General features: G+C 39.1%; 1 protein-coding gene across 1 annotated transcript in view; it reads right to left on the bottom strand.

Annotated features, from left to right (window-relative positions):
- LOC134821802 (hemicentin-1-like) overlaps positions 1 to 9,491 on the bottom strand; it is an 88,789-nt gene extending 79,298 nt beyond the window's left edge. The window contains exon 1 of the mRNA XM_063832584.1: positions 9,430 to 9,491. Within this exon, the coding sequence (XP_063688654.1) occupies positions 9,430 to 9,484 (55 nt within the window). The 5' untranslated portion in view covers positions 9,485 to 9,491. The remainder of the gene's footprint in view (positions 1 to 9,429) is intronic.
- Positions 9,492 to 12,488: the final 2,997 nt, after the last annotated feature.

Raw genomic sequence — 12,488 nt, 5'->3', positions numbered from 1 at the left:
AATATACATTTAGCTATCACGTTCGGTAAAGCTAATACTTCTAGTTTATTGAAAATTTCCTTTATGTGTGAAGGTGTGCTATTCAGATCTTTGTCATAAAAATAGCGGTGGTATTGGTTATCTGCAGCGCGAATGCCCTTTTTCTGGGCCGAGAAGACTCTTTTAATGGAGTTTAGCGATCTTGTTCCCCAAACTGTGCAGCAGTAGTACAAGTGAGACTGAACAAAGCTGTTGTATATCAACTTGAGTGCTTTGTTAGGTACTGAGCCTTTGAGTTTGTAGAGAATGCCCGCATTTCTAGATACTTTAGTGGCTAAATGTCTAATGTGGTGGGCCCAATTTAGCTTGGTATCAATGATCACGCCAAGAAACTTTTCGTGATAACTTTGCTTTAGTCGTTCATCTCCCATGTAGATTTCTATATCCTCAGTTTTCTTATTTGTAAAGATCATATATTTAGTTTTGCTAGCATTTAATTTAAGCCCGTTATTAGTAGCCCAATCAATTATCAAAGTCAGAATCTCATTCACCATTGCATTAAGTTGTTCAAATGTATCTGTACTTATTATTAGGTTTGCGTCGTCAGCGAAATAAATATGTTTAGCTAAACTACTAATCTGAGGAAGGTCGTTGATGTAAATTATGAACAGAATTGGTCCGAGAATGGAGCCCTGTGGTACTCCGTAGTTAAGTTTGAGGTGAGAGGACTTGCAGTTGTTGACGCTCACGTATTGCTCTCTATCGGTTAGATATGAGTCAAACCAAGATAAAGCCAACCCCCGAACTCCATAGTGCTCAAGTTTTCTCAGAAGAATACTGCTGTCAACCATGTCAAAGGCCTTGCTGTAGTCCAATAGAAGCAGTGCTGTGACCTGCTTTTTTTCTAGTGCCCTGTGAATATGGTTTTGGGCTTCTAGTAAAGCATGTTCGCAGCTCTGCCCAGCCCGAAATCCGTATTGAGAGTCAAATAGGATTTTCTCTGTCTTTAAGTGATCTAATAGTCGCGCTTGCATAATTTTTTCAAAGATTTTTGAGAAACATGAGAGTAGTGAGATAGGTCGATAGTTTGAAACTTCAGCACGTGACCCACCTTTGTGAAGTGGAATTACTTTCGCGATTTTCAATTTATGTGGAAACTTTTAACTTCCCCTGATGTAGAGACGCAGAGACTAGGCAGCTAAGCACTGGTGCAAGTATATTGCTCACTTTTTTCAGGGGAAGTATACTCATATCAGAAGTCGACTTAATCTTCAAACCCTTAACTATTTCAATTATTTCTGATGCGGACGAATCTTCTAGATTCATGCTCCGCTGGCATTTGCTATCTTGAGTTTCTGTTACGATAGTCCGGCCCTCAGAGCATACGAGACCATTTTCTCTCTTAAGAGTCTCAGCTATATTGCAGAAATAGTCATTGAAGCTATTCGCAATTTGCTGAGAATCTGTTATCTCGCTCCCATTATAGTTAATTTTGTTTATCTTAATTTTGCCTTTTTTCTTTCTGTTTAACATAAACAAGTTATTAACCATTTGCCATTGTTTTCTGCTGTCGCTAGAATATTTTGTAAAGTACGCGTTGTAATATTTGTTTTTGGCCTTATCCACGTGTTTATTCACAAATTTCTTCATTTTCTTGTACCTAATATCATTTTCAGTGGTCGGGTTTGTGACAAAATCTTCATAAAATTTATTTTTGCGATCACACGCGCACCGTAACCATTCTTGGATCCACGGCTTTGTGTTTTTACGGCGGCCTGGTTTACTCTTTTTTGCCTTAATTGGGAAATTTCTGTCGTATAGTTCACTATATTTTTTATCGAAAGCCTCAAATTTTTCATCTACAGAATCATAGTTATTAACCAAGTTCCAGTCTACCGCAGAAATGTCGTTCTCGAACTTTTTGATACTGTCATCGTTTATTACTCGAGAAGATGTTTCTGTGGTATCTTCTTGAAGTTAACAACTGAGCCTATTCTGATCAACCATAATTGTGACAAAAGTTGCCAAGTGGTCAGAGATTGATTCAGAAATTACTCCCGATTTTGTAACAGCGTGGCAATTATTGACGAAAATATGGTCAATGATAGTCGCACTGTGATCTGTGACTCTAGTTGGTCTTGATATCACAGGAGCGAAACCATGCTCTGCTAGAGTGTCCACATACTTACTCTTAGTAACAGAGTCTATTCTCCCGTAATCAAGTAGGTCTATGTTAGTATCACCGGCCAGTATGATATTTTTGTTTCGATGTCTTGCTAAGTTACGGAGGAAACCATTCAAATCCCCACTTGGAGAGCGATATATATTACAGATTAACGCGTTTTTGTGCCCTTTCAAGGTAAGTTCTGCAACCAAGAATTCTCCTATCTTAGGATTATCGTGGCAACATAGAGCGCTCTTAACGTTTATGTCAGATAATTCACATAGTTTTTTGTTAACATATATGACTAATCCTCCACCACGATTTGACGCTCTTGCGGGAGTCTGATCATACGGTGGATAGAAACCGTCTAGTATAGTTCGAGCTCCTCTCCCTGAAAAGGCAAACATTCCGTGTTACAATTTGTTTCATTGAAGCAGTCAGCAGAGAACGTCGTATTTTGTGTATTGATCTATATTCTCCCGAAATTCTTCAATGGTCCCATTAAGTGACCTAACGTTTAGCGAGAAAACTTTTAATTCATACTCCTTCGTATTTTTTATCGCTTTCGCGGTATAATATTTGCAGTTATTTAGAAGACTAGACGTTGTTTCCCATGGATTCAAATCAGCATCAGTATCATCACGATCACCTATTTGATTTGATAGGTGGTCGCGATTAAAGGGGTTAAACCTAATAGTGTTACTGAAATTTATCATGTGAAGCTGTCTAATGGAGACATCATATGCTGGGAAAATTTTTCTCAAGCATTCTTTGCAGCCTGTTGAGCCAGCAGAACATCTTGTGTGGGATAGGTTGTCACAGTAGCAACACTTGGTCATTTGTCTTATATTCCCAATTTTTGTGCAAGTGTGACATTTTTCTCGTTTATTTGAGACTGGGATTTGTATAGGCCGTGATGGTAATAGAGGCATGACGGCGCCCACTGGAAGAATTTCTGAAATGCAGCTGTAGCAAGACCATTCTCCAGTAAGTTCAGTTATGTCGCTAGGTGTTAGGTGAGCACATTTTGGGTGATATGTCATATAACAAATACTACAAGTGATGCTTATCTTGTGTGAGACTAGGCGCTTTGTACAGGCCTTACAGCTATTTTTACTACTTCGGATAACTACCATTTTTTGGCTGTAAATGATACTCTTGTTTAAATGTAGATACAGGTTTGCTACTGTATATTAATATATAATAAAGTACACGGAAAAACAGTCACTGAAAGTATCTACTCCAGATGAGTGAGCCAAGAAAATGGGGCCAGGGAAGAGTGAGAAAACGTGCGAGGTTTTGTGAACACTCTGTCCGGGTCCCTAACTTCAGCTCCTAACTAGAGAAATCGATTCAGTTATGTGTTGTTCTGTGGGAATAAGTTTAAAAAGTTAATTGAAGTATGTGAGATGTGAATGTGACTTGTATTCTGTATTTGTAACTTGTAAGTGTATGTACTTAGTGGTCTGATTACGTGGTTCAACTTAGTAAAGATAAGATTTCGATTAGCCGCAAGCTGGTGCAGATAAGACATGGTTCGTATACTGTACGATTCTTAGTAGATTAATAATTATGTCCAAATTTTCGATGTAGTATGTTTGTAGATTGTATTGCTGTTCTAAGGTCTGCCCAATGAAGAAACATACTCCCGTCTTAGCGGCCAGTGTTTTCGAATTAAGTAGCTGCGCCCCATAAATTCTTTGACACAGGTAGCAAGAGAGCGAGCTATCTCTCTCTTGGACAGTACTGTTAGGTGGATTCCGTTTCCATCAGGATCTACAATGACCTCTCTTCTCTGGTATAAAACAGTACAAATATGGTGCGAGTCAAAGAACCATAGCTTGAAGCATTTAGCAGTTTGCGTATACTCCTTTACAACAGATATTTGTCACACGGATCCTACTATGCTCATAAAATTGAATGAAGGATTGTCGCACTCAGTGTGCCCGTAAAATGTGAGTGTAAGTACCAATATTTTGATATCGATCAAAATTACTAATATAAATATTTTAGTACAATTATAACTGCAGTTTTACAGAAAGCTCAAAAAACTTAATCGATACCCTTGATGTGTGCCATCTGTATACGACGCGAGATTGAGGACGCGGGTTCTATAAACAAACAAACATACAAATCAGTAGATTATATAACAGCCTATTTTTACATAATTTAGAATTGGTGGTGATTCTGGCCGAAGCATTTAGCAGTTTGAGGATTGCCACAAACAACATACTATACTAGTAAAGTGGTAGCTCATACTAGTGATGCTAATCATGATGTTAGATTCACGCCCCACGAAAACCTCACTGAACCTCCACACGGTGTGGGGTGGGTGGCTCGAACGGGAGGTGCATGGGTGTTTCTAACCTAAGCAAAGGAAGGGACTAGTCATCTCTACAACAAAGGAAAGGCTCTAAGAGCCTCTACTAACCTTAGAACCGCAGCATAACCGCTCTTCCCACAGGCAACTAACGCCGTCCGCAGGATAATAACACCTTCCGCAGGAAACTATAAACACGCTCACAGGCTTCATGAACGTCTACTCGTCTAGTGTAACGCCAGGATTTGGTTTTGTATCGGACGCTCAAAACAACGATAGAGGAGCGGTCTACACGCTCTCAGGCTACCACGTCTCTTGTAACCCAAGGACGCTAACAGACTCTAACACGCTCACAGGCTTCCACGTCTTGTGTACCCTAGGATTTGGTTTTGGATCGGACACTCAAAACAACGATAGAGGAGCGGTCTACACGCTCACAGGCTACCACGTCTCGTGTAACCCCAGGACGCTAACAGACTCTAACACGCTCACAGGCTTCCACGTCTTGTGTACCCTAGGATTTGGTTTTGTATCGGACACTCAAAACAACGATAGAGGAGCGGTCTACACGCTCACAGGCTACCACGTCTCGTGTAACCCCTGGATTTAACACGTTCACAGGCTCACAGGCTACCGCGCGTCTCGTGTAACCCCAGGATTTAACACGTTCACAGGCTTCCATGTCCTGTGTAACTCCAGGATTTGGTTTTGGATCGGCCTCTCAAAAAACCGATAGAGGAGCGGTCTACTGTGACATTACAGGAAGATTGCATACTCCTACGAGTTGCATGTAGCAGGCCATGACCTCCCCTGGAAGTCCCTGTCTCTCCGTCGTTAACCCAGCGGGGTTGCACCAGGGGCAGTGGTAACAGAACTTCACGACTCTCGGAGTATGTTGTCGATATATATGTTTAATATATTTATGGTATATAATTTGGAAGTCTCTCTCTCCAGCAGCAGGAGTTGGGGAAATGGGGACGCGTTGTGAAAACCACCGTAAGGAAGGCTTACTGTCGACGCCGACCAATCAGAAGAAGATATTAGATTAACGCCCACCTGCTGACCCGCGTATATATAATCATTAAATCGTGCAGTCGGTCATGAACCTATTATAACCATTTAAGTTTGTCACTGGAAGGTCTATGATCATACTCACTGCACCCACTCACATCGCTCATGTGAACGTCTAGACAGGTGAATTTACTGACGCCCCCAAATACTTAACTCGCTCGTGGGTAAAATACAAGTTGCACTCTGCCATTATCTATAACTAAATTGCACGGTGTTCCCGGTTTTCAAGCAATCATTTCTTGACGACGTGACCATCATTTTTACGTTTAGATTTTATCGTTCAGCCGGGACCCGGGTATGATAAAGATGCCATTATGTTCGGAGTTGCCCACACAATTATATACGAGACGCGTATTTATTTGTAAATGCTATCACTGTAATATCCCCGTCTGCAGGTCTATCTTGAGAGTAGGGTAAGATCTATTGATATGTCTTAATTGGGTCCCATACCATTCCAAAATTGTGCAACTACCAGTTGGTCACCATTGTAAGATGTGGTAACGATATTAGGATATGTGCCTTTATATCATTACCCTAGATTTGAGGAACGCCATTATACGTTAGGTGCAACGGTGGACGCAGCTTCCTTTTGAGGTTCAGTGGGTGCTTTGAAACCAACCAACTCCAGGCCACCATTTAATAATATTGCTAAATACTATAAGGTGGCAACCGACAGATTTATAGTTTCTCGGAATTGCAACTTTTTGCAATTGCCGAAAAACACGTGAAGTAAGCAATCAGCAGATCCATACTCGAGTCTTTATTTCCTCGAAATTTAACGCACATATTCGAGGGAAGAAAGAGTTTATAATTATACCAATACAACGCGTTATAGCGGGATCGGCCGCGTTATAACAAAGTTTGATCTTAGGTCAGTTTTTGGTGCACATACTCGAGTGCAACGGTGGACGCAGCTTCCTTTGCACTCAACTTAATTTCCATATAAGTTGAGCAATAGCTGAGCACTGTCCTAGAAAATGCGAGACGGACTTTTCCAACCAATGAGGATCAGTTTAAAATTAAGTTTTGAGGTTCAGTGGGTGCTTTGAAACCAACCATGAACTGCAGGCCACCATTTAATGATAATGCTAAATACTTATACTTATAGGTGGCAACCGACAGATATATAGTTTCTCGGAATTGCAAATTTTTGCAATTGCAGAATAACACGTGCAGTAAGTCTAGCAGATCCCTTTTAGGTCATGGGTTGGATATTAACTTACTATGAAGTAGCAATCAGCATCCATACTCGACTCTTTATTTCCTCGCAATTTAACGCACATATTTGAGGGAGGAAAGAGTTTATAATTATACCAATATAACGCGCTATAGCGGGGTCTGCGTTATTACAAAGTTTGATCAGTTTTTGATGCACATATTGCATTTGCACTTAATGTTCTCTTAGGAGGAGCTTTGTAGAGCATCAATCCATGCAATTTTAAGGTTGTGTCCTATTTTTCCTTCACATTTTGCCCAAAAAACCGCGTTATGTAAGGAGGTTCGTGTTATAGCGAGGTGCGTTATAACGCAGTTCATATGTCAAGTTCTGCGATATTCGGTTAGAGAAGTTAGAGAACTATACAGTTCAAAGATCAGTCACGGATAGGATCAATTTTTGTTTCCATTGATTTATTTGTGTTAAGTTAACTGTTAAATTAGTCCTTGTTTTTCTTTTGCTTTTTTAATTTTGGAGAGAAGTTGAGCCCATAAGAAGAGAACCATGCAGCCGAACGAAATAAGTTTTAGGTTACTCCGGTCTGATCCAGTGATTCGGACACAATATTAACACGCTCGGTGTAGGTTGCAAACTGCAAAGTTTACAATGATATAATTATGTTGGTTGTCGAAGATATCGTTGACCTGTTGACAGAGAGGTAATATTTCTGAAAATAATTTCCATTTAAGTTGAGCAATAGCTGAGCACTGTCTTAGAAAATGCGAGACGGACTTTTCCAACCAATGAGGATCAGTTTTAAAATTAAGTTTGTCGCACTTGTAGTTCTATTTTGCAACCATTGTCAAACTTAAAATATTATATTATAGCTGACGTTCAACGTCCTTTCGACCGCTCAGGTGCACAGAAAATGAATTTGCCATCGCAATGCCATTATCCAGACACCACACGTGACATTTTCATCCCCATATCTGAGTTTTGGCAAAATTCTAACCAGTTATATAACAAATATCCACAATGAATAGCAATACCACTATACCATTACCACTTACCAGCTTGCTCTTTGGAAAGTGGGTGGCACAGTACAACTTGAACTATAACTATAAGTGGCTGATCCATTGTTTACTGTGCAGAAATCAATCAATAAGTAAGCTGGTATGGAGGAACCTCTATCCTCTATTAAAATATCACCTAATACTTATAGTAATACGATGAAGAAATACTAATTCAGTAATTGCAGACCCCAATCTACGGCAATAGTCTGCGCAGTGTGCATGCTTTATAAACTACTCCCTTGGCTTTGCTATTTTGGACAGCATACGTTATTTCCCAACGAGACATTTTTAAAATGTCCCTTTTGAGGCACTAAATTTCCATATCAACGTTATATTGTTATCATGTCACTTAATTTTTGCGAATACCTTACAGTATTTCTTATCATTGACTTTTTACGTGTTTATTAATTTGGACTTGTTCTACATCTATAACTAAATAACATGGACGAACTTTCAGATTAAATTCTTTCAGAGGAAACAGAATTAGTTTTTGGTTCAAGCAACATGTTATAATTATATAAACAGATACACGGCCTATAAAACTACAACTAACATCAGAATATAAGCTCCCTGCGCGCGTGGTAGTACATTTTAATAATATATATATTAGTTATAACATTGGTTTTGGGGCCGAGAGTATATAATCAGTTCCAAGCATGATGTTATACTTATAATATGTGATTGTGACTACAAAATCTCTAAAGAAATGATTTCAGGAGATCTTTATATATTCAGCACTATACAGTGCAGCTACTGCTTATATCGTTGCTTCACTCTTTGGGTTGTGATTGTATCATTTTTTTTAAAATATGATTGTGTTGATCGTTTTGTGATGAAAGTTAAAAATCATATCCCTGTGTATAATCGTCCGATTATTACATTTTTCATAATTATATTTTTGAAGGTCACTGAAGTAGACTTAACTAGTGTTTCGTTACTCGCTGGTTTTTTAGTAAAATTTTGATATTAAATTTGGAAAAGTACCACACTGTCTTGATTATAAAATGATCTGATTTAATCACATTTCTTTCCCCTTTAGTGTGTTCTGAAATCGTAATGAAATTACCAAATACAAGTTTTTGTTTTGTTTCTGTTTTTAAGAGAGACTGGACCTAGATGGTCCACGAAAGAATAGCATGCGGATGCTCTGCCTGCCTCTGAGATATAGCAAGGTGGTTACAAGGGTTATATATGTAAAGTGAAAATAATATAAGTTGCTACAATATTGGTTGACTTGCAGAACAAAATTGAAAATTGTACGTTCTATTAGAGTATTAGAGTATTACTTTATTAGCAGGAATCCTTGCTAAAGAGTCGACCAGGCAGTTTAATTTATTTAACTCTTGTCCGAAATAGATCATCCCTTTTTAAATCAAAATTGAAAATTGCCTAGCACCATTTTTAATCACAAGTCAAGTTACATGGCTAAGTTAATATATAGATCTGGCAGTCAGGCGATCAGATTGGGGTTAAAGCGAGAAAGTGACGCGAAGGCGAGACTGATCATAGCTTTACAATTTCACAACTTTCCCGTGAACAGGAATGCTCCGAATGTTGGATAGATTTTTAAAATCATTAAGTTGTTGTAGATTTATTAATTAATCAATTAATTACATTTTTATAACTTTATAAGTGTCAGTTTATTTAATAAATTCTTGGTACTCACTTGATACTATAGTAGAAGTTAGAATAGTGGTCAAGATTAGGCTGATTACCTTCATTGAATAGCTTAAAATGGGACATTAGGTTATTTGACGAAGTCATATCTTTATATTAATTAAAAGTTCTAAAGAAGGGATAACTAAAAACAACACCCAAATCTAATATTTTTATAAAACAAATAACTAAATGTCAAAACTTCATTGTAATTTCTGCCAATATCTCTTGTCATACCTTACTCGGGAATATTATGACTGGGATAAAGTGAATTCCGCCATATTTTTCCCGGTCATTAATTTTCCCAGTCATAAATTAAACCGCTATACTATTCCCGAGTAAGGTAAACTAGTAATAATACATTTTGATGCTTGGTGGGTTTTGGAAAATTCCGCCATATTTTTTCCGGTCATTAATTTTCCCAGTCATAAATTAACCCGCTATAATATTCCCGAATCCCGAGTAAGGTAAGCTAAAAGTAAATTACGGAGACAGAACAGATAAAAAATATCATCAATAAATAGATTTCGTTTACATGAATGCATAACCACTAACCAGCGAGATCAATAGATTAATTTAAGGTCTACTTCTAAACTTCTTCTCCCCTGGTAAGTCCAGTGAATCGATGGCAAAAATAAAGGAAGAAAACGTATTTAGTATAGACAGGAAATTATAATCAACAGACATTACGTAACGTAGACAATAGACATACAGTTTTATAAGCTTTTCGGATAGTAACGAAATACGTAAGCTTAAATGCGAGACTATAAGTATATAAATTAACGGCTCTTTACGAATATTTTAGCATATTGGAAATAATGAATACCAACTTTAGTTAACTCAGGAGCTGATGTCTGAGCCTAAAGCAACTCTTTGATCTTATATTGCTCAATCAGGGAGTATAAATACAGTGAAACCTCTTTATATCTTTATGATGGGGTATTATATGAGATGCTTTACAGATTCTTTGAGAAGCTTCAGATACTAGGAACTTAGGAAGAGAGGAGTGAGGACTGTAGGTGGTAATCATAAATATTGAGTTTCTCGGATTTAAATGATTGAGATGGATCTGACTATATGATAGAGGTGGTTTTCTTAATGGAAAACACACTAATCAATAACTTGGACCAAAATTTGTAATATTTCTTAGAAAATTGAGGAAAAAAAGTTATGGGAAGAAAACCAAAACGTATCAACAAACGTGATAGACTAAAACTATTACCTAATCAGAAAAACAACAACTGCACTAATCAAACAATCGATAATTCCATCACATGGTAATAATTCTTAAGACGCGCGCAAGTCACGTGACCTAAAGCAAGTCACGTGATCAATTAAATCTTACTTAGGCTCCCCGGGGCACCATGAAGTGGGTGGCATGTGCCATGCACCACTTGATCCGTTCTGTCTGGACTTGCAGACTCTTGCTTGAGATTCAAGTATTTATATTGCCAACAAGTTACAACTTCAGGTGTCATGAAAGGTGCATTCTGAACTGTCGGTAATCTTTTTGGTTTTTTTGCGGGAAATGTTGGAAATAAAAGATATTTCTTTACGTTCCAACACGACCACAAAGATCCGGCGAAGATGAAATGTTCTTCAGACGATGCAAGTATTGAAGTGACCATGACTATTTTACATGTACTATTACTATCATGTGTAAATTCATCAGTGATAAAGCACCGAGCAACCGCAGTGGGTGGTATCCATAGTGCATGTCTCTCAATCGCTTACATCATTAAGTGATTAAGCCGTAATCAAGTCATGTCCTCGTGCATCATCATGACAAATAGTTTCGTTATTATTGCTTTATCAATCACCAATTTCCAACAAATATCCTTTTTGAAATCATCATTTCAGAAAAACTAAGCAATTGTGATCAGATTTTTAGATAAAAAAGGATTATATTTGCCCGCGGCTAAAGTAAAAGAGTACTTTTTCAAATAGAATGATGAGAATTAGCTAATTTTTGTTAGGTAAAATATAAGTGGCAGGGAGGCAGTGAGGCAGGGAGGCAGGGAGGCAGGGAGGCAGGGGGCAGGGAGGCAGGGAGGCAGGGAGGCAGGAAGGCAGGGAGGCAGGGAGGCAGGGAGGCAGGGAGGCAGGGAGGCAGGGAGGCAGGGAGGCAGGGAGGCAGGGAGGCAGGGAGGCAGGGAGGCAGGGAGGCAGGGAGGCAGGGAGGCAGGGAGGCAGGGAGGCAGGGAGGCAGGGAGGCAGGGAGGCAGGGAGGCAGGGAGGCAGGGAGGCAGGGAGGCAGGGAGGCAGGGAGGCAGGGAGGCAGGGAAGCAGGGAGGCAGGGAGGCAGGGAGGCAGGGAGGCAGGGAAGCAGGGAGGCAGGGAGGCAGGGAGGCAGGGAGGCAGGGAAGCAGGGAGGCAGGGAGGTACCGGGATAGAAGCTGGAGTTTTTATTCCATCCCGAAAAGTGGACATTAAAGTACCCGTATTTAATGGTTTGCTTTTAATGAATAAACAGTAGGTAGAGCTGCTATAGTAGCTTTTAATTAATGCAGTTCTGTACCTTGTTCTCACCTGTTTCTAAAAGCACGTTAAATACCTTACATGGGGACCCCAGGCTATTATGTTCATAAACATAATAGAGATTCGGCGGAATGACAGGCTGAGCGCGGCCAGTAATAAATACCATGACTGTTAAATAGTTATTCAGTTGGTTGATTGTGGAGCAGTAAAGAAGGCAACACTTTTCTTTTCTTTTTAGAGAGGCTGTGTCTATTTGTAAAGCTCTAGAAATAGAATTAGAAAATGAACGCGTGATCGCATACTCGCATTTTAGGCATTAACGCGTGAGAACGTCAACTATTTAGCCTCTGCTGGCCCGTTATTGACTCTGATTAAGTACCATTGGCATTACCTAATTTAGTGAAATGCTGGTCGTGTCTTTAAATGAAGATTATTATAATCCGCCACTTGTAATGACTGTAATTTACAATTTTATTGAGAAATGGTTCAGATATGACCACTTCTTTGATGCTCTGTTTGAATTCGCACATGAGTTAGCAGCAGTTAACATGACCACCTTTTTAAATATTTTTAGGCTCTGTTCAAGTTTGG

The sequence above is a fragment of the Bolinopsis microptera genome, chromosome 10, assembly GCF_026151205.1.
Source record: "Bolinopsis microptera isolate Bmic1 chromosome 10, MBARI_Bmic_1.0, whole genome shotgun sequence".
Taxonomy (NCBI): domain Eukaryota; kingdom Metazoa; phylum Ctenophora; class Tentaculata; order Lobata; family Bolinopsidae; genus Bolinopsis; species Bolinopsis microptera.
This window is presented reverse-complemented; position numbering and strand designations above follow the sequence as displayed.